Source organism: Sceloporus occidentalis, unplaced genomic scaffold, assembly GCF_023333645.1.
Source record: "Sceloporus occidentalis isolate IW3139 unplaced genomic scaffold, rSceOcc1.0.p SCAF_71, whole genome shotgun sequence".
Taxonomy (NCBI): Eukaryota; Metazoa; Chordata; class Lepidosauria; order Squamata; family Phrynosomatidae; genus Sceloporus; species Sceloporus occidentalis.
Genome location: NW_028317051.1, coordinates 3,594,908 through 3,618,784, shown reverse-complemented (window position 1 = coordinate 3,618,784; position 23,877 = coordinate 3,594,908). Strand labels below are relative to the sequence as shown.

The following is a 23,877-nucleotide window of genomic DNA, read 5'->3' as shown; positions in this document are numbered from 1 at the left end:
GCCACCACTGTGTCACAAGAAGTGGTGTTCTTCATGAAGGGGAACAAAATAATAAATTAAACACACGAACATATAAATGAAAAAAATAACAGTTCTAGGCTGGGAAAATGACTTAAGCTAATGATACCATCCTGGGAAAGTGTATAATTTATCGATGTAAAGAGTGATGGATTGGAAAATGAAATCTAGACTTGCTGTCAACATATAATATTTATAACTGCACATAATTAATAAAGATTACTGAAAGGCAAGCATAGACATTACATAATAAGTGAAATGTTTTATGTTCTGATAATATAATTTCCATGCTTTGTAACAAAAAAAGAGACAATTCCATGTTTGGTTCTAGTTTGATTTCTAATAACATGTTTTCTGATGTACATAAATGCTATTTTCATGAAGCCATAGTTTAATCTCTACATCAATACTTGTAATAAAAAATATTAAATAGATGTCTTTGAAAAAACCCTGGTAACTTTTATTTTATTAAGCATCTCATTTGTAAAAGCAAAGCTTCATTTGACATGTGGCCTGCATTTGTGATAGATAGATAGATATATATATCTTTATATATACATATATATATGTATAAATAACTATTCAGCATGCAAAGATGTAGTGATTTCCCACATTGTATTTTGTATTCTACTTAACAACTGAATGCATGTTCTACTTCCGTAGCTGTCTAAGTTTGTCCTCAAAAATGCCACCTGTAGGGAACATTTTGTCCAAGTCTAGGATAAAAAAGACAGGTGTTCTCTTGATCAAGCATTCTCACATAAAGGAGTTGCTGAGGTGCAGGATACCCACAGGTACTAAAAAAATAGATGCAATTGTTCAGGTCAGTGGAGCATAGCTCTTATGCAATGTCCCTAGCAGCAGCAGTCATCCATCAGTCCAGTTTTCCACAGTGCCCATTCCTGAGTGATACTGTAGTGAGGTTTCCCTGGATAGTGAAAAGCTTTGTGAATACAGAAACTCATTAGCAGTGTTTATGTGGGGGGACGGAGGCTTTCTTTCACAAAGTGAAGGGTGAACTCTCTCTCTAGGGAAGGATGTAGGTGGAACTCTATCCCGGACTTGCGACTGTGAAAGCTGATTGTAGACACTAAAATGAGATTCACTTGATGGCTGTGATCCTTGGCCGGGGATCGCTGGAAGACGAGGCATCATAGTGGTGGCTGTAAAATGAGTGGGGAATGGCTGGTATGGCACAGTTTCCATTGTTTGAACACTGTAACTAGTGTAAGGAGAGACAGAGGTCCACATGTTGCAGCTAAGTGGAGGTGGTGGTAAATCTTCAACCCCTGACACACCTGCAATTTCGGCTCCTGAAGTAGAGTACATGCATGCATCCCTTGGTGTCACATCATTGCGATAAGGTGGACTCAACATTTGCTGATCATATGGAGGAGGGGATCTAAAATAATGATCATCTGCCATAGATGAGGAAGGATCTAGATAAGAACGTTTGCAGGGAAGGTCAAGGTGACGTGCACCCTCTGTAAAACACACACACAAAAAAAACACATAAGCAAGCACATTTAAAAACAGAATACTAAGACTCAGTCTTCCTCTGTTTTGTTGCAAAAACATAATTTGTTCAACCAAATCTTTGTTGTAAAATGTACCCTTCAGTTAAAGGCTCTTTGATGCCTGACGCAAGTGATGTTTGTCTAGTGATGAGTGTGCCCATGCTTTAGCCTGAACCGGACTTAACAGTCTTTGGATAAGGCACAGAGTATGGTGTGCACTTATGTTGTCATACAGAGACTTTATAACGGTAACTCATATACTTATGATTACCTACATTAAACATTCAGCATGTTTTCCAGACAAGATTAGCTTCTTTTTCACACAGCTATGTACTGTATAGAAAACAACGTGGGAATGATTTGCAAAAAAATCAGTTTAACTCTACCTCTTCTTTTGAGACAATGATAAAACAGTCCAGAGTCCCTCTGTGCTGCGAAGGTGTTGAGTGGCAGGTCTTGAGCATCTGGAGTTGCAAACTGCATGTGTGCTCCATTCTCATACTGATAATGCTGCATACCTTGGTGGCTGCTGTGAAGTGCATTAATGTCTGATTTGCCAGATAGTTGCCCTGGATGACTTGATACAAGTCTTTGTCTCATGATGCTTTTTGATATCACTGGATATTCTTTGCTGTAGTAAAAATGATAAGCTGTTAAAAACACGTTGCTTTTGCAATAAACAAAGGTTAAACATTATTGTGGAGATGGGTTTATTGTTCGGACTAAGATTATAATTTTTTTTAAAAAACATAGCTAATATCTTGGGTTTTTTTATACTGAAAGTATACCTGTTCTGATAAGATGACAATTGTATTACAGGTAACATAACCTTTAAAGACACTGAATCAAAATGCACAAGTACTCTTAACTCTTAAGCTATTATTGATAAACTGACTTGTATGAGTATTCATATTATTGCTTACTGCATTTATTGCTATCCCAGCAGTGCCGGACTGGGGTGGTAAAATTGTCTGAGGCACTTAAAGTGTTTGATCACAGGAATTCAGCCTCATGCTGTACTTTTACTGGCGGTACAAGCCTGCATTTAGTACCCAAATATCAAACCAAACATCAATATGCTATTGAGATAAACCAGTGATACCTTTGCAGACGGGCGACACGCAGGTCACTATCATCACTGCCTCTAAATCCTTTGGCAAAGGGGTTGTTTTCAATTTTAAGTTGGGTTATCTTCAACAAAAAAAAAGGAAAAGAAAGGGTTTAGACAGTGCTTTGTATAGTCTGTTCAGAAGTGAAGTAATCTTCTTCACCATATTTATAGTCTATCCTGTGTAGCTCATTAGATATCGGCACCTTCAATGTCTAGAGGAGAGTATCTTTTTTATTGCAATTTTACAATACACATTAGAACATAATAATACAGGGGTACTCCCTTTCCAGCGGTGTTAGCATAGGAAAACAGAATGTGTATTGTAGCGACCAATAAAAACTCCATAAGTTGCTGTTTTGATGTGCAGGTATATCTCTTTCAAGGACAGACCAATGTTTTCACCGATTTTGTGCAGTGTTCAATTTGTTCCTTCAGCTCATAAGAGACTGAATAAAAAAGGGAGCAATCAGTTGTTGGCATATATGTTGTATATATACCACCTACAATTTCTCTTCAATAATCAATAAGATAATAATAATAATAACGTAGTTGATAGTAGGAATCTCTGGTGTCTACCTCAACTGTCTCACTTGTCCCTTCCACCTACAGATATTTTAAAAACTGATAACTATAACGCAAACCACGTGCAGTTCTTTAATAGGCGCATTCTTCATACGTTTCAGCATATACATACGGTGTAATTACTTTTCACTTGAGATTTATGGGTGAGATTTACTGGTCATTATTAGAATTTGCCCTGCTCCCTTTGAATGACTATATTGAGCTTATGAGTTTGCTGATTCATTAAAAACAGAACAAAGGGCGCCAAATATTGAACTATTTAATTTTCACATTTCCTTGTACACTGCATTTTTTCACCCATTTTGATATTGATTATTTCAAATCATGTGAGCAAAAAAAAAAAAGAATTGTTTAATTTTTAAGAACAACACTATTTTAAATATTGACCTAAACAAACTAAAAAGGACAGCAATTATATTGATTATTATTCGCATTATTGTATTTGGTATTTCTGCTCCTACAGTTATGTTAATTAAAGGAAAGTGCATCTGAGTCAACTTGTTTCTTTGCAGATGTGGAAAGATGTGGATGAAAACATGCAGGTTCTGGCCAAGAGAGAGTTTGCTGTGTTTGGGTAAACTGCTCTCCTTTTCATATGCACACTAGACAAGCAGAATCATTGCTTTGTCCCAGTAGGCTGCCTTGACGACTCACCTTGTGGTTTTGATATGAGGTCACTGATATGAATGCGGTCTCAGAAAACACGTGCGTGCAGAAAGCAGTATTCTTTGAACCAAAGGCATTGTTTTCATCTGCTTTGACAATATGGAGCCTCGGTTGGTATTTGTGCATCGAATTCAAGATAATCTGAAACAGTAAAGTACACTAATTTATGTGCTGAGCAAACATCTTGTGTTGGTTAAAGTCAGTTGTGATGTTAATGTAATGAATAAGCTTTAAATGAAAGCCTCTGAATTGAACCTTATACACACAACACTTTCTAGTACACACAATAAAGGGACTTTTTCACATAAAAATAATTTTAATACTTAGATTATGTCATTTTGACCATGTACCACACGAAAGCTGCAGGGACGACATCTGTTTGCCTGTTCAGATGATGCACTACTTTGTATCAAGCATCCAGGCCACCAAATATCCTTCATGTGGGGCAAATGTGGCAATGACATGAGTAAATATTATTTATTTAGTTAGATTTTTTCATCTAAGTGTTTCAAGATATATACATTCGGCTAGTAGCTAATAAAGCTGGCACTATTGATTCTGTTTAAGGGCGTTGAATGTGACAGGCGAGTGTTCATTAAACGTGGCCAATATATCTGAACCAGGGCATGGTGAGACACAGGCAGCCACCAGCCACATACAATTTGAATACGGAAACGTGCATGTGCTCACATAGGCACCAGGGAGACTCACAGGAGTATGGGGATGGATATAAGGGCGAGGGACCCAACTCCCATAATAATGCATTCTAACAATAAAACACAACAACAGAAACAACATACAGCAGTAAGACAATAACAAGAATATCACTAAAGCAATAACACATTGAACTGGGTCCTGTTACATTTAAAACTCTGGAGCAGGGGATGCCCTAGGTTTTCTAGCACTGTACCACCCCCTTTTGTATGCATTCAATATCTAACAAATGGAAGTACCTTGTGGTAGCACCTCCACCAGCTCAGCACATAAGGTAGGCCCTGCATACGTACCTGGGAACTGGGACAGCCCCGGAGGGAAAGAATTGGACTGAGGGGCCCCATGAATGTAGTACGGACAAGGTACCCATGGTCAATCCTGGTTAAGGGGTTAAGGGATGACTAGGCAAAATTTTGGCACTGAAAGTGTTAAATTGGTAGCACGTGCAGGGCCAGATGGGAGGGGGTAATTACCCTCCCTGAGGGGTATATATGGAAGGGTATTGCACTATAGGGGCAATCATTTTAAAAGGGCGTTTTCCTGCCCATCCCTCCCCTAATTTTCGGCATTTGCCAGGTACTCAGGTTTTTACGCTGGTACGATGCAGGAGTTAACCATCTAGGTATGGTTACTTGTGGTGTACAGAGGTGTAAGTGCAGGACACTCCAGGGGCATTCGCCCTTGTGAATCGTATGGTCGTGTGACTGCCGCGCTAGGGGACGCCGGCAGTTCCAGCAGGGATACAGGTGGTCACGCCCATACCAGCAGGTTACTTATTTGGTTATTAATTTGGTTTTTATATTTGGTTATTAATTGTTTACAATTGGTTATATGTTTACGTTCATTTGACAATAAATATTGATATAATGTGTCAAATGTGTTGTGTTAATAATCGTTGACACTTTGTGAAACATTAATAAAGGTTGAGTGTCGAGGTGCTCTAGTTATTTAGTCCGCACCGCGGACAAATAAACTCCATCTCTGACAATTAATAACGTTTTTAAAAAATAAAGAAGTGTCTTTTGTCTTATTTGTAAGAGGTACCGAAAACTGGACGCTACTTCATTCATGAACTTCATAATTTTATTGTCTAAATATTTAATTTGATTTATACTAATTCTATTATCTCATACTTTCTATTGTTCCTGTTAAATTCTTTGATTAGACAACCTATTATCGTTGTTCATTTACAATATTGTGATTTTTATAGTGTTGCTTATCCAGATTTTGCCACTGCTCTGTTGCTATTCTGTGTGTATATGCTTTCTTTTTGTTTTCTTGATCTAACAGTGATTGTTATTGTTGTACAAGGCTATTTCTTTAAATTGATACATGTAAAAGAATTTGGTTCATAATTTAGTGTTAACAGATATCTAATAATTCTTGACACAACTCACATTAGTGAATATACCCCCATACCTGCACCCCATTCACTACTGGGAGATGAGCACTACTTAGCTGTCATACACAGGGTTAAATACTATCCCAATCAGTTGCAAAAACCAACATCTATGCAATCAGCTTTTTGAAATTTAATTTTCCAGTTCTTATTATAAATAGTCAAACGTAACAACAATAAAAAAAATGCTTTTCTGAGTATCTGTGTCCAAGGCGAGGCATAAGCTGATGATCATCTGGCCTCAGGAAATGACAGCCAAAAATACGTTTTTGGCTATCCAAGCTGTAGTAGTAGCATTATTTTTAGCAGTGTACTCTCTTCCAACTGCATAACACTGGAACTGAAAACGTTAATCGGATTCCAGTACTTAGCAGGTCTGTGGTCTGAATATAAAATTGTCACCTTTACCTAAGGGCTTTCTAACTGCCATAAATGAGTTAGACACTCAACCTCTTTGTTAAATTGGACAGCACTGATACATTTACATTACAATAACTTTATTTTGTTTTTGTGCCTGTAGTTTATAATAAAATTAATAATAACATTTTAAAAATATCAATTGACAATCCTTTATTGTTGTACTTCCCTGCTATAAAATGTGTTTTTTTTTAAATCACTTGTGGTTAAAAGAAGTGGTGAAAGAAGCTATGGTTGCTTCCATCTCTAAGCAACAGTAAAATTAACAGCTAAAAATATATAACTCAAAAATGTGTGCAATATGTGGAGGCAAATTGTTGGAGGGCTTTCTCAAAATGGGTAATTCTAATTGGAAAATGGAACCTGAAAAATATTTCAGATCAGGTGTAAAACCTTTTCCCACAATGAAAATATTTCTGGTCAGCTTCACCAGAAGGTCCCATGGAGCCTCTCCAGCATGTAATACCATATGAAAAAAAGACATAGATAGATTTTCAAAAAGTTAGTACAGTAAAATAGTATCCTTAGCTAGGTGTTCCACTACATCATCCCACTCCTTGGATGGAAATTCTTATTATAGTGCGTGGTCAGATATTTCAGTTTTGGAAGTTTTCCTAACCCAGTATTGAAACACATTGAAATAGCATGTCAGACACAGGGTCCTTGACCACACATTTCCCTAGAACATGGTGAGGGGAAGGATGCTGATTTAAGTCTAGGGGGGTCACCAAAGAGTTTTTGATTTGTAAGTATTGCTAGTGAAGAGTTGAGCTGAGTCCCCATGTTTTTATATCCCTTATTGTAGTCATACTCTGTGTCCACTAGGTAGTGAAAGTTTGATATAATACATCTATTCTGGCATCAAGAATTGTACTTTCACAATTAGCGTGATTTCCTGAGTTGCTGCCAGCATAGAAAACACCACTTCTGTACTTAACCAGTAATTGATCAATGAACATGCTAATATACTCGTGTTATCATATGGTGCACTTGTGTCTCCAAACTTTTATGGTAATGTTCATCCTGCAGACCTAGTGATAGCATGCACTTACAGCTATATGAGCTTGTTTCAAAACCATGGACATTAAGATAGAGTTGGCCACATTTGCAGATACAACCACCTTCACTCTCCTGGGAAGGCTTTCCACAAGATTTTGGAATTTGTAACTTTTCAGCCAAAAAAGAAGACCACCTGGCTCGCAATAGGTGTTCCAACTCATCCTAAGGTTGTTCAATTGGGTTATGGGGCACAGTCATGCTGGTGGAGAAAAGTGCCACAAAGATGAAAGGACAGAATTGTCTAAAATGGAAATAGCCCAAACCGATTCAATTATGCCTCCTCCACCAAACTTTACAGTAGGCATAATGCCCCCAGGTAGGTAGCATTATCATGGCATTTGGCAGATTCATATATCAGATAGTAACGCATGATTTATCACTCAAGCTGATGCTTGGGGTTGCGCATAGTGATCTTTGGCTTGTGCACAGCCGTTCAGCCATGTAAATCCACTTCATGTAGCCCCTGACGCATAGTGCTTGTGCTGATGATGTTGCTTTCGGTGGCAATTTGGAACTGTTGCTATGTTCTTCAGAGGTTTCAGAGCCAGAGTGTAGATCAGTGGGAAAAGAAGGCACCTCTTCCCAGTCCCATACAAGGTCTTTAATGAAGAAACAAACTCTGCACTAACAACTGACACTGAATGCAATTAATACGTCACTAGCACTGGTCTCACAAAGGCGTTTAAATACATGTTATGGTATGTGAAATACTCTGGCAACTATGCAGTTATCCATATAGTTTAGGCATTATATGTGTACCACAGCCTTCTGTCAGAAGTTAAAGTCATCTGGTCCCATTATGCTATGGTAATCTGTACTAGCTCATTTAATTTATACAGGATAAAACATCTGGCATAAAGCAAAGCAGAATGTATACATAAAACTTGATTGTGGACATTCTGTTGTTGTGTACTTTCTTAAAGAGATAGATAGAAAGATCTGTAATCATACAAAAATCATTTGAAACTATGAAATTTGTAATGTGGATGAACTAAAGTCTGGCATTGGTAGTTACTCATTTACCTTCTAAATGTACTTTTTATTGCTGATATTTTCCAGATAGTGTCCTTTACTTGCTCTCTAGCAGTGGAATGATGGATTTTAAAGTCAAGTGAGTTAACTGTGCAAGATGATATAATGCAAACTAGTGATAGTGGTTTCATAATCTTATTATTATTATTATTATTATTAACATCAATATTTATTCACTATTACTGAAAAAGCGAACAATACACATAGAGATAAGATTTCTTTCTTAGTATCTCATGATGTTAAATATAGCCCAACAAAAAAAAATATAACTAATTATCATTTTTGGTCTGTGGCATAGTTGCTTACTTGTTTTAAACATGTACCTTTAATAAAATGTGATGAATAATTTAATATGAGCAATATAAGAATTATATGAACTAATATATAAATTATAAGAATAACCATATGTTTATAAGTATGTAACATGAATGTACCTGTTGTGTATTTTCTGTTAAAAGAACAAAACCCCAATAATGCATGTATATTTGTCTGTTTCTAATATTAATATTTGTGAAGTACAGCTCGGAAACTACCAGTCTTTGACTTTTTCATTTCTACAGAAAAGTAGGAGGATATTATATTCTCCTAATTTCCATATGGTCCTACTCTGAACTGTGTCAGCTGTAAAACAAAGTATTTAATATTTTTCTTTTGTTGCATATTCTTTTTAATGGTGGCATCATTTTCATTTTGATATAATATTGTTACACCTAATAACTGGACACTGATAACTAAATGTCCACTTAATAAGTAATAACTTTTTTATTTTTGTAAAATCTAAGCTAATGTAAATATAGAGAGAGGAAATGGTGCACACTACAATACTACAATAGTTTTTGTGTATTTCAACATTTTGCATAAACAAGGCTCGACAAAGTATCCAGTGTTGTCAAAATCTCACGTTCAACTTCATATTTTTTTTGATCATATGCTTTTGAACCATAAGTCTTTGTTGCCTGAAAGCAAATGTCATTATGATTTGACCATAATGGGGAAAGATCAAAAGGTCAGAACCTAAGCCTCAGTGGACTCATGTACGCCAGCATACAAAGGTCCCACATCATGGAACACAAATCATGTAATAACCTCACCTTAAGCATAAATGCCACATTTACCACATAAATATCTGCAATGATTTATTAATCATTTCCTTTCCCTGGGACTGAAAGTTGATGAGCCCTCAGTCTGCTTTCCAGATCCAGATTACTAAATGCCAAGAAATAGGTTTGAGCAGCTGCAGATGAACTACAGGCCCAAAATACATTATACATATGAAGCTTTTTAGGTAGAGAGATGTGCAGGAGAGGGGTTGCAATTACCTGCTCTAGCACAACTAACCCTCAATTAAAAATACGACTTAAAATAAGATTATTACAAAAGCTTAAGATAAAAACAACATAAAATACAATTTAGAGATCTCCACCAAAGATTATTCTAGGGCAGGATAAACATCATAAACATAAACACTCATATCTAGGTCCAAAATTATTATTATTATTATTATTATTATTATTATTATTATCTTTTATTTATATAGCGCCAACAGTTTACGCAGCGCTTAAATATCAAACCTTTTTTGGTCTTTCCAAAATATTCAAGGTAATGTATAAAATGTGACCTACTGAAAGTTGTTTCAGTTTTGTTTGTATCAATCAAAGTTTGTTGCGGTGAATAAGACAATTCTCAAATTTTGTACTAGAATAAATGTATGTATAAGTATAAGTGTTAAGCCAAATATATTTACCAAGCCAAATATTATAATACATTTACAAGTAAATTCAGTAAACAATATATAATCCAAAATTGAATATGCCTTATTGTTTGAATAATTAGTACTGCTTGTTCAGTAATCCTAAGGGACGCAAGAGCTAGTGGTGTGGTAGTAGTATATATGGGCTATTTAACTGAGGCTTGCAAGCTGTGGTGGCAGGGCTAGGGAAGAGGTTAGCCCCAGTCTCAGGTGGGAAGTGGATGGGGGGAGAGAGTGTGGCCAGACATTAATCCCTAGTTCAAACCTGGAGAGTTCCCAGGTATGCTGATTAGGAGATGTTGCTTCATTGAGTAAATGTATTTATTGTGCAAAACAAAGTATTCTGTTATATAGAACAGATAAATATTGTTTACAAACAAGAAGTATATTTCATTCAAGATACCACTGATTTCAAACTCATAAAATGTGCATTTATCGAAACCATTGACTAAGGGATACTTATTGTCTGCCAACGTTCTAGATAAATAATTGTATAAAATGTATACCTAAAATAGTAAAAAAAAAAACTAAACAAAAAAAAACATGACTTGGCAAACGTAAGTACATAATATGTGATGTATTAAATCCTACAAGCAACACACATGAAAATTACCATTATTGCTTCAATAAAGTTAGTATTTATACTATAATATGTTTCCATTGCATTTTTCCACTTATAGTCTGCTATAATGCCAAACAGCTTTAATTCTACTTTTTGGTTCCTGAAATACAGGAAAGTTATATTTTTATATCTTTCTAATGCCCTAGGCTGCCATTTTCTACCATACTGAAAATTCTACACCTCTTTCCTTTGGGAAGCATTTCAGATTGAAAGTTTTGGCATGTTAATCTTAATTACTGTACCAGATAAAGTAATGAAGTTGTCTATTTCATTACCTTCCAAGTACGAATTAATATTTTCTAGAATGAATATAATAAAACAATGTAACCTGCAGATTTGACAGCACAGACTGCTAGGTAAAACAGATAATGCGGCCGTTGAGGGCAAAGTAACAGTTAGTAGCGGCTCTATCGTCTATGTTATAGGATGGACCAAACAGATATGTAATGTTCTTTTAGTGCTTTCATTGTCTTTTTCTTTAAAAAAAAAAACCCACCCATTTACATTTTTGCTCATTAATTGTCCCAATATAATCCAGGAGATTTACAATTTGCTTCTTTGGTATCCACACAAATATACCTTAGCATGCAATTTTAATTTTTTGAGGGAATAACAGGAATTTGGGAATAAGTATGATGAGGATGCTGGGCAGGTTATGATGATACCCACCTTGCCTAAACTACCTCTATCAAACAGGGCCAAGATGCATAGACTTGCAGATTAATGAATTGACTCCAATGTAACATAGCAAGATTCAGCCTTTCCTAATTGCATTGATCCAGAAAGACTGGTATTCGTTCAATGGGAAGTAACAACAAATTACACCATGTATACCCAAAAAGAACATTTCATAAGTATTGTGTAGTACTTGCTTTATACACTTGCTGTAGCTTTTCGATGGAACTGTGGCTCTTCTAATGGTAACATTTTGTTATCATCTTTGTGCATGAGTTGAAGATTTCCCCTGTAAGTGCCTCATATGGACCACAAATGTACTTAGTAAGAAGGTCACCCTTTAGACATGTTCAGATATCTCATTAATACCCCTTGTTAGGCATGCTTATAGTTTGCTTGCGATGTGATCCTGTATTTTTCCTTTATTGGAAATTAGTAATTGTTGCAAAATACTACATTTAGTTAAGTTTATATCAAAATTTGATATTGACCTTCAGCAAAAATAGTTTTAGTACCAATAAGGAACCAGTGCAAACGTGAGCTGATGCCAGCAAGTTTTTATCCAGCGATTAACACCAGATAGTTATTTTTCAGGTTAACATGACAGAGTCACTTTAAATGCACAAAGGTGGTTTGCCAGCATTATAACCTGCATCTAATTTCGTAATCAGAAGTATATCTAATATATACTGCAGTAGTAATCCTCGATTAGTAATTATGGCAACTATAGAAATATATCTTTATTTAATTACATTTTCAACTATTTTCCCAGTGTCCCATAGAAGAAGGTACATTTCATACATACCTCATTAAGATTTATTGGGGAAAAGGGGGGATTATTGTAAATTTCTTGTGCTATGACTACAAATATTTTCTCTTAATGGTGAAAGCTTAACCTTTCACTTTTTGGAGGAAGCTACAGTTCTTCACTGAGCACTGCTGTAGACTGATCATGATTGTTGGATGCGTGCCTATCTGCAGGAATAAATTTAAATCACTGGGCTCTACATAATCTCATGTAGTGGGGAGGTGATTAGGAGGTAAAAGAATTTTCCATGCCCACATGTTTTCTGTCTGAGGAATACATAAATATATTACAAATGCAGCATAAACATGCTTTATGATAAATATGAACTTGCCAGGAAATACGTACAACCAGCTTGAAACTAACTGAATAGTAGCTTTACATTTTTGAGCTCTTGCCCTGGCCAACGTATAGGGCAGAATCTCTGCCTCTACCCCTGGGCTATTTGCCATGCAAGAGATGTGTTGGCCTCCTGCCATGTGATCATGTCAACACTGGTCATCTTGAGCATTGGCTTTGCATATGTTCTATGGAAGGTCTAACAAGACACCAATGCCATGACATGTGCACAAAGCATTCCCATTGATTCAATGACAGCTCTTTCCTGCCATTGATAGGTTGCTTGAAATGAATGGTGCAAAACATCTCCCATTTTAAATTCAATAAAGAAATACTTTTATAAGCATTTATTTATTATTAGGGGACTGTGTGTGACACTGTAGTGTCCCTTTAATAATACATCAGCGACTGGCTTATTATTGAGAACAACCTTAGTATCGAGTTCTAGCTGTTTCATGAAAAAGGCCCATCATATAAGGTTGTAAATCTACCTTGGATTTCTCAATCCAAGAGACCTTCCATATGGCGAAAATATCAATTCATTTAAAAAAAAACAAACTCCACATGAACAGTCTCAGGCTAGTTTTTTTCTCCTGTAATCTCTCAATGCACCAAGAAACAGATGCCAGCATTGGGAGTGTTTGTTCCATTGCAACTGTCCATTCCTGGTTTCACTCACACACATATAAGACATTAATAGTCTTTTATTTTTGGAACAGACATTATTGAATTTATTAGTAAAATAATTTTTGCTGTTTCCGATTAAGAAATATTGTTAACATCCAATTGCTAGACATTCATAACATTTTGGTGAATTTAAATTGTTTGCATAATTAACAACTTTAAAGTATTTGTACCATTGGGAGGAATCAGAGAGTATTTGAAGAATACATCTGGAGTGTTGAGCAAGAATAGACTTCATTCAAAGACGTCTAAAATGTAGACTTTTTACAGAAAACATCAGCATACTAAAATTATACTCATAAATTAGCAATTTAGGGCACATACACATTTACCATGAATATCCCATAAACACGGTAAAGAGTATGTTGTTTCCATGTCCTAACAACTGCAAGTATAATAAGTTCAAAGTAAAATGTCAAATGAACATTAGCCAAGCTCATTACATATGGCCAGGAGTGTTTTTATGTTTGTGGATATTTGTTTTGCTTTTGGGGTAATAATATGTATCAATCTATATAGTTAAGTTCTAAAAAAAATATTATGTTTATGTGTCAGATGTTAGGATTATAAAACTTCCAATTCAGCTGCATATATTTTAGCAAACGAGTAGGGCAGTTTGTTTTGTTATACTACAGTCCATACGTTGCCATTAAAAGCATTAGAATATCACTCCTATACTGTGTTTTTGTCTCTCAGCCCATAAGCAGAGTTTTTTCTACGGTATATATAAGAACCTTTGTGTTCTTTTAGACAAAGTTTCTTAATCCCTGGAATACACATTCAAAATGTACCTTTTTTAGTCACTCTAATACTCTGCGTGCTGCACTGAATTGCTTAGTAGAAGGGTTGAGCTGCCTCTGTTTAATACATAACTAAAGTGAGGAAAGGTAACAAATCTTCCAATCTTCCAAATCTTCCAAATTGCTATTGCATAGCAATAACAGGTATTTCAAACATCCAGAACTATCCAGAACAAAATAACCATAAAATTCAAATATATATATATATATATACATATATACATATTCTGTCTATGCTTGTGGTTGCATTCTATATTTAAGAGTTTCATTTTTAGTCTGTTGAATGTTAACAGTGAGGATTAACTGGAAAGACTGGCAGCGGCAGAACTTATGGGTGCTTTTTCACATTATGACATTTAAGTGGCAAAATGCAGCATAATAGCAAGAGAGTAATAATGGAAGACAGCGGAAGGGTTAAAAAAACTATTTACTTTTGCAATTCAGACAGTAGTAAAATAAAGTAATATTTATTTTATTCTTACATGTCCAAAGGGGTCAAGGTGGTTATTTGTCAGTTTCAGTTTTTGAAATGAAACCAGTTGTCGCATCCAATGAGCTCCAGTAGCAGGGGAGTCTGGGTGAACATACAGTCTACCAGGCATTGCCGGCTCTGCTTTCCCAGCCACCATCCTGCAATATAAAAAAGGGTTATTCATTATAACAAATAACAAGGCCTAGGTAAACGATGACATGTAGATTCCCCCATCTATCTCCCTCAATGTTAATGGTGCTATCATCTGACCTTTCGTTCACACCCCATATTCAGTCTGTCGCATCCGTCCCTTCCTAAAACAGCATGCCACTAAGGCTCTTGTCCATGCCCTGATTATCTCCCGCCGGTCTCCCTCTTAACCGTCTCACCCCTCTACAATCCAACATGAATGCTGCTGCCAGACTTATCTTCCTCTCCCATCGCTTCACTAACGCCTCCCCCCTCTGACAGTCTCTTCACTGGCTGCCTGTGCGCTTCAGGACTCATTTAAAAATCCTCACTCTTACTTTCAAAGCCCTTCACAGCAGTTCCCTTCCCTACGTCTCCTCACTCATCTCTAAATACACTCCTAACCGGTCTCTCCGCTCATCCAATGATCTCCTTCTATCCTCGCCTCTGATTTCTAGCTCTCATGCCCGCTTACAAGATTTCTCAAGGGCTGTCCCTATCCTCTGGAATGCCCTCCCCCGGTCTATCTATCTTTCCTCCTGTCTTTATTCCTTCAAAAAATCCCTCAAGACCCACTTCTGTAAGGATGCTTACAAATCAGATCTTCTAACCCATTATGAGAAGATATTACAGAACTGACTAGCCACTTATTACAATGCTTTAGGGATGATTAAGTTGAGTCAGCTGCAGCTGGTTCTAGTTAAGGTTGGCAGGGTTCTTTGGAGCAATCTGGAAACTTAAATGCAAGCAAAGTGCTTGATGTGACTATAAAGAATAAGTGTGTTGTGCATGTCTTTTTCTATATATGAATTTGTGAGCTTCCAAGTAAGCAATGGGTTCTGGCATGGCATTCTAAAGCTTAGCTAAACAGCATAGTAAATGTACTCAATATTATATGTTATTGGATTTAGGATTTTTTTTACAAATTATAAATGTATAAATAAATTCTTATGTGCAAATTTACATGTATTGCTTAGGAAAATTCTTTGAAAACTTTTTTAATTTGACGGATAACCGGGAACCTTTTCAAATCCACTTAAAGGAAGAGCGACTAAAACCTCCTAAGGAAGTCTTCATTAGAGCCATACTTGCATCCAGCCCCTGTTTGTGTTGAAGATCCTTAAAAAAGTTGTGTCAATTAAACTGGAGGCTCATCCCTCAAACAATAATACTCAGGTCCTTTCCATTCAGGTTTCAAGAGACAACACTGTATTGAAATAACTCTACTCTGTCTGCTGATATGGTGTATACTTCCAGCTAAATTTGACACAGTTGACATGGAACCAATGACTCATTTAGCCAAGGTACGAGAAGTCCACCCACTCGTCCACATACACATGCAGGGACCAACCAAGGACTGGCTGAGCCCATAGTTAGTGGTTACAAAAGTCTGTTTTGCTATTTTAAATAAGCATGATATGGCTGGGGATTTCAATAAATCCCTTAGATAACATTGCTATTTGGATAATACACAACTATCTCTGTTTTTACCCTGTCTTCTATTTTTATGTATCAAGGGCCCAAATTTGTATTACAGATGATAAGCAGTTTTGTTAACAGATTCTGAGCAGTTTTCAGAATGGGAGGACACACTATGTGTTGAGGTTAACCCCAATACGAATGAAGTCCTCTTTAGAAGAGTGTGATGGTAGAACCACTTACTCATAATAGGTTTAAGCATAAAATATTAGGTAGCATTTATATAAAGAAGATGATGCCTGTAGGTCTCTAATCCCGTACTGTACCTTTCTAACTTCTGTATCATTCATATTTTGTTGTTTACTGATATACTGTATAATATGCTTATAGTTTGTGAAATCACAGTGAAACAATAACTAAGGCGATTATCCAAAACTTCAGTGACTGAATCTGGTTACAGTGAGCTGTGAGGGAACTGACAACTCATTTTAATGAGCTGGAAAAAATATGTCACGGTGTATAGGGAAATGCAGTAAAAGGAAGCCAGGATTTTGCATATTATTCCAAACTAGAATTGTAATATGTCATTTTACATTATTTTATTTGGAAATAAACACAGTTACATGCTATTTATATATGTGCAAGTGTTTACTAAAGCAATAGAAAATGTAACCTTAATACATCAACCATACTGTAGGAAGTTCCAACACAGGTGAGTTTTTCCCAGCAATAAAGCCAGAGTTAAAGCATTGAGGTTACATTTTACACATCATTGCAACTCACTGCTTGTCCATTATATTAAAAGCCAAGGGTGACGAGAAGCACTTATATATATATGTAGTAGGGGGTCCAACGAATCTGCTCACGTTCTAGTAAATAAAATAAGTGGAAAATATATAAGTGGGTACTTAAGAACAAACTAGTTACAGATAACAAAAAGCATCTTAGGAAAGCTGAAACCCTAAATGGATTAAGGCAAAAGGACATCTATGTCTAAAAAGTGTATTCTGGTGAAGTTCTAAAAATGGGCCTATCACCAAAGCAACTAAGTGTAATTTGACTCAAAAATCATCGGTTTACCAAATCTTGTATGGTCAGTACAGAAAATAGTACAAACGCACATGTGAAGCTTTTCAGCAGGCTTCAACTTTTCTAGAAGATGATTGATAAGATATATATTTTTCTATACTAACAAAAAAGGTAATTTTAGTGTTTATGAATGAAGCCAAAAACTAAAATAAAAACATACATAGACAACAATGAAGAGAACAATGAAGCTGTTGGTTAAATAATTTGACATTATCATTTTAAAATGTTAGTTTGGCATATGTGGGTCAATTTATTGATGTAACAAAAGATGCCATGGTGCCCAATGCTCCTTCCAAAGGTACTGTAATGCCCCAATGCAAGAGAAGAGTCATTAGATATAATGAGAGGAAGTTTTACTTTACTGAGAGGTTGGTAGGTAAGTGGAACAGCCTCCCATTTAAAATGGTAGAGGCTAATACAGTGAGGGGATTTAAACATGTGTGGTATAGGCACAAATCTATCCTGAATCTAAAACACAAGACCAATAATTGATTAAGGTCTTTACATCATGAAAAAAGGGCAGACTAAATGGGCTAAATAGTTCTCATCTTCTGTAAAAATCTAGCACAAGGCATTATGGGCAGCCCTGCCAAAATAAGTTGAAAAAAAATCTTGGAACCATCTCAAAATAATTGTTGGCCCCCGACGTCGAAACATTTTGATCCATTTTTTTTCTTGCTACTATATGCCTAGTTGTTTTTATTTGACACTCACTCAAAGCATTTATAAATGTATAGGTTTTCTTTCGTATTGGAGTTATGTTGCTCACCATTTGTTGTCACAGAATTTGTACCGATGATCATCAGCTGGAACAATGTCTATAAGGAGAATGTATTTGGTCTTGGGGTTCATTCCAGTTACTTTCACTTTGTAACTTGGGAACATTCTCCTATGAGGAAAAGGCAAAAAATATTACCACAAGCAATACCTGTTTTAGGGGAGACATTTATTTGAACAACAATAATTTATATCAGTTATACTATAAAGAAATAATGATCTGAATGTAATGACACTTAAGTAATCACCATACTTATGAGTGCTGGTGGATGATAATGACTTCATTTTTGTGATTTTGCAATTTAAGACATGCTATATAATATAATTCATATTTTCTTACTAAACCAAGCTACTAGAATTCCAGTGCCTGTGGCCTACAAATAAGGTCTGACAAGCTAAAACTTAGAATGCCACTGATGTGATGATAGATTAAATGTTTCTATAGCAACACCTATCAGTGCCTGCTTTGTTTGCTATGTGGCCATTGGTACCTCAAAAAATTTTGCCATTTTTGCGGTATGTCGCATCAGCGATTATTCCCCTTTTCTGAGAATAGTGTACCCATGTAAACTATATATTGTTTTTTCAAGGAAAGAGAGGGCTTTCTTTTAATACCATAGTTAGTAGCTGAAATAGATAATTAGCTGAAAATTAAGGATGAGAAATTTTGAAAAAACTAGCGAAAATTAGAAAAAAATATATATATATATATATATTTTCCCCTCTGAATCCTCACAAAATTAGGTAAAGTGATGGAAAATCCCCTCCAAGTTTACCAATTCAGGTGCCCTGATTTCAGAAATACCTAATTTATATAAAATTTCCCAGCACTTATAGGGAAAATGCTATAAGGTATACATTATTTTTTTCAAAACCGTAGGATTTTACATTAGGTATGATGGGATATCAACTCTAATTTTAGACAAATAAACCGAAAATACCCACAAAAGTATATATTTCTGTAAAGCATACAATTCAGACTATTTTATCAGGGGTATTTGGGCACCCTTCATGCAGCAATTTGACCACCAATCACTGTCAAGGGTGGCCGCAGAAATTATTTCCTGTGCTTTTTTTCACCAACACAGGGTATGTGTTACGGCAGAGAAACCCATACCCATCTCCTGATTACGGAAATACCCCACATCCTTACTTTTTTTTTCTTTTTAGAGGGCCATATCCATCCCTTACATATAGTACCCTTTAGGGTAATATTTTTTATACTTATGGCTTAACCGGTTTGGGGATTGTGAACATGGGAAGGAGGGTTATACCTTTTAGATGTTGTGTTAGGGCAATGGGATGTAAGGGTTTTTTCTTTTTTTATTATTATTATCTTTTTTATATAATTTTTATTTTGTTATTTTATTTTTTTGTATTTTGTGTTATCAGTGCAGTATGGTTAGAGTTCCTCTTAGGGACATGTTATTAATGCCAGTGATGTCACAATGACATCACTTAGCTCACTTTTTTTTTTTTACTATTATTATTTATTGTATTATTTTAGTGATTTTTACTTTCCGGGTGACGTCAGCAGTGACGTGACCTGGAAGGGAATGCCCGATTGCGTGATCGGGCATTTAAAACAGTAACAGTTTTTCGGCTTGTGCTGACAGGGGGAGTCCAGCCTGATCTCCCGTGTAGCGGCCGGGATGTGTCCCAGCCGCTGCAAGAAGGTCAGGACGTTCCAGTAAGTCCATAAGGGTTTCTTGAGATGCGTTTTATGGACCCATGGGTACATCTATAGGGGACTGAAGGTGTTAAACATTCCCTAATACACTATGAATGAGGCAAAATATCATGCAAATGATTATTTGTGGGAAGGGTTTGGGTATTAAGGAATAATGTTTCAGATACTGTATAGTGGGTGGAACAGCATTTTTAATGAAAAAAACCCTGCCTAAGGATGGTCCTGTTGCCATCCATTCTAAAGGCCCATATTGCAAAAGTAATATATAACAGCATAAATGAGTTTACTTATATTATTATTCTGGATGTGTGTTATTTATTTGAAGCAGCCAACTGCAAAATTGCTTTTATCACAAAGGCAGAGAAGAGTTAAACAAACTAAATAATTAAATGGAAACATAAGTGGAGGGGGCATAATTGCTCCCCTCTACCCCATGTGCGATTGGCTTGGGGCTATAGGTCCCTCACTCTCTTCCCATAAAGAGGCTGCATAAACTTGAAATTGAGCTAAAGTAAAGACTCAAATGAACTCTTTTGCACCCCAATCATTTGTTATTTTCAAACTTCTTTAGTCATTATTGTCTATTATTCCTTCATTTAATGTTGTTTTCTGATCTAATGCAATATAGAAACAAAATGGTTGACTTGCGAGTTTCAATAGACTCATTTAATGTTCTCCATAAATTCCAGATGTTCTGTATGTAACAATGATGGGCCAAAAAAGGGGAATGGAGTGTGCTTGATTACTAAATGCTTTAACGTTACAAACCAAGGGAGAACAGCCCATTCCCAACATGTGCTATTTATGAAGGTGAGAACTTGCCTGATCAACATATTGTTATCAGTAAATCAAACTTGAAACATGCAGTAGAAAGTGATACATGATGCAGTGGGGAAAAAATACTTTTTGCAAATCCTAAAATGTGTATGGGAACCATATTTTTAACATTTTGAGTGCCATTCTAGGAGCTAATCAAAAGTTTAACCTGAGTTTCACAAAACGGTATCAACAAAGACTAAACATATTCAGAATTTCATTTTTTTTTTTTAAATTGCATTGACAATGGAGATGTTTCAATAGTAGATGGACAAATGATTTACTGCTTATTGCTTCTGGGGTACTTCCTTTACTCTACGTTTCTTAAGCCGACTGCTAAAGTAGCAGGACATATAAATGTTAAGTGCTTTTTTAATGCTATTTAAAATTAAGCTTCAGCATATGGAGCTGGTGTAGGTTATCCTTCACATAGCTTGAGACATCCTTTACTGTGAGCCTTTTGGGAATAAATTAAAACGTCAAGGGTGTTTCGAAACCTTGATAGGGTGGTTTATCTTGAGTTATAATCCATGCATGGAAAAATAGAAGGGAACAATAAATATTTAGGGAAATATACTTTGACCATAAAAATTATTCTGGTGGTTGCTTTGCTTGTTTTGCATAAAGGAATATTTAAAATATTTTTGCTACAAGATTAAAACAATCTCTTCATGGTACTATATTGAGGGATGTGGAAAAGGTATGATACTACACTGTGCACTTGTTAGAGGCAGTAAATAAGTTAATACTGTTTAATATAAATGTAAGAAACGTCATATCAACTGCAAATTTCCCTTGTTTGCATAGAAAACTTCAATTAATTCACTGGCCTACACAAAACTTTAGTCCTTAATGACATAATAGTTGACAGCATGAAATTGCTATACAATCATTAATACTAATATAACAATGAACTGCATGACATAATTACTATATCGTCCTTCATATTAATGTAATAAGGGACACAATTTCTTTTAAAGCGAGTATTAAAATAAATCCTCGTTTTCTAGACTTGTAAACTGATTTTTCTACCACTACTTGTAAAATGATATCCAATATAATTCTCTTACTTCAGCTGTAACTTGGGGATGTTCCCAGGAATTTTTATTATAATAAAACAACATTTTGTATTAAAGGTTTTTGTACCAGCAATTATTTTCAAAGTGGGTCTGTCACTTAGCTTGATATTAATTTGCAATGCATAATGAAATGCATATTTTTGGTTTAAGCATTTTGAACACACCACATAGCATTTTATATGATATTTGTAATACAATATTTCCAATTTTCTGATATAAAAAGTCAGTTATCCCAACATGCTACAATTCCACCCCTTGTTGACTAGCTTTTCTTTTTTAACCCCTTATTTTGAAGCTGCATATTTGTATGTGGCTATATTGGTGAATGATTATGTGCTCCCCTCATCTTGTGGCATGTGGGGCAGGTAACTCTCTTGTCCCAAGGAAGTTTCTGCCTTGTACCTCTGTGATTTTACCCTTTCTACTAGACAAACACCCTGACTCCTCTTCATAATGCCTATGTTAAACTGTGGAAAGACTCAGTCTTAATCACCCAACCAGAAACTCTGATTAATGAAAGTAAACCACTAATAGTATGGTGGAACATACTTCATTAGTGTTGCTATAGTTTGAGCAGGGAAAGTCACCCAAAATATCATGACAAAACACTGTTTTTGTGGTTAGCGTTGTGTGATGTATTTTGTTTTGTATTAATAGTTTAATTGTTTATTGGTGTAATTTCACAACAAGATAGACCATTTTAACGTCCCAATTTTGGTAAAAAATAAATAAAAGGCTTACATTAGGTTTGTTCTTTCCAAAACCTAATATGTTTTCCTGCAGAGATTTTTACATTTGTTAGATTTGTGTCTTCACTGGTAACAGGTGCTGTGTGTTTGTCGTTTGAGTGTACAATTATTGGCCATCTATCTGTTTTTCTTAATTAAATAATATTTACAGGAAACTGGCAACAACTATTGCAAACATTTTATCAGTAGTGAAACGTAAGCACATAAGTCCCCTGTGAGTGCAGAAAATAGAAATTCTTTTTTTCACTCCAAAGCTTTTAGTATTCTATCCAAAGCTAGAAATAAAAGTAAAAAGCTGACAGTGATATTTTTATGTTAGTAGTAAATGACTATTTTATTGTTATATGACATTCGTTTTGGCTTCCTTTTTAGTTTGAGTAATATTTGTGTTATTCTTTTAATAGAAATCAAATAAAAATAACTTAAGAGGGGAAAAAGGCAAGCAAAACCAGAACATGCCATTCTACAAGGAACTGATATGTTCTTTAAAGATTAAGACCAGGGTTGACCACAAAGTACAAAGGGGATGCTATACTAAGCCCCTTTATGTGTACTAAGTGCCTCTGCAGCTGTAACCCATTGACTAGAATGGGCATTATTGGTGAACTTAACCAGCGTTGAGGAGTTTGATTAATTACACGCTCTGCACAAGATGCCCCCAGGTGGATGGAGACTTGGTGAAATCCGGTAGGATATAAATTAAGGCTCAAAAGAGGAAGTTTGAAAATGAAAGGAAGTGTACATACCACCCAGTGCAGAAAAACGCAGCATTTCATGTCACATTGAGTGACCTACATAGAAGGTAGACTACAAGCATGGGAAGTGGAAGAACTAGAAAATTTGCTAATATAAGTCATCTTAGAACAAAATGATAATAAATATATTTATGTACTATTTATACAGAAAGCACATTTGGTTTTTGCATTGTTATATAAACTGTTGATGGAATCATGTCAGGAATACTTTGTATATTCTCAGGATTGGCGAGCTGGCCATTATTCACCATGTGCTCTATGAAGTCCCAAGTTTTAAATACTGAGTTAAGGGGTTAGGACTTGGGCCCCAACTTTCTAAACAACAACTCTTCATTTCAACTGACATTTAAAGGAACATGGCAGCAAACTCATTTTCTTGAGCTAGGTCAGCAATTCAGACTTGTATTATTAGCAGGTACTGCATTGCTAAAGGTATTTAAACTAAGTGATGGTGTTTCAAAGTTCACTTTAATGCAGGGATTTGTTCGTCTAGGATTCAAGCCCAGGTTTACCTCAACAGAACTATTACAATTTACCTAATGCAAGGCCTGTGCCACACCAAGGGCCAATCCAGGGTTAAAGAAGGGTATTGTCCATGCAGGTATATTGCCCATTTCCTGTCCTGCCAAAATGATGCCTCACATTTTGCATA

General features: G+C 35.7%; 1 protein-coding gene across 1 annotated transcript in view; it reads right to left on the bottom strand.

The window, feature by feature from the left end:
* Nucleotides 1-885: 885 nt before the first annotated feature.
* LOC149286275 (T-box transcription factor TBX4-like) overlaps nt 886-23,877 on the bottom strand; it is a 53,865-nt gene continuing 30,873 nt past the window's right edge. Inside the window, exons 3-8 of the mRNA XM_089494292.1 lie at nt 18,129-18,248; nt 14,673-14,820; nt 3,883-4,035; nt 2,638-2,726; nt 1,922-2,166; nt 886-1,502 (exon numbers count right to left, since the gene is read on the bottom strand). Coding sequence (XP_089350418.1) covers nt 886-1,502; nt 1,922-2,166; nt 2,638-2,726; nt 3,883-4,035; nt 14,673-14,820; nt 18,129-18,248 — 1,372 coding nt within the window. The remainder of the gene's footprint in view (nt 1,503-1,921; nt 2,167-2,637; nt 2,727-3,882; nt 4,036-14,672; nt 14,821-18,128; nt 18,249-23,877) is intronic.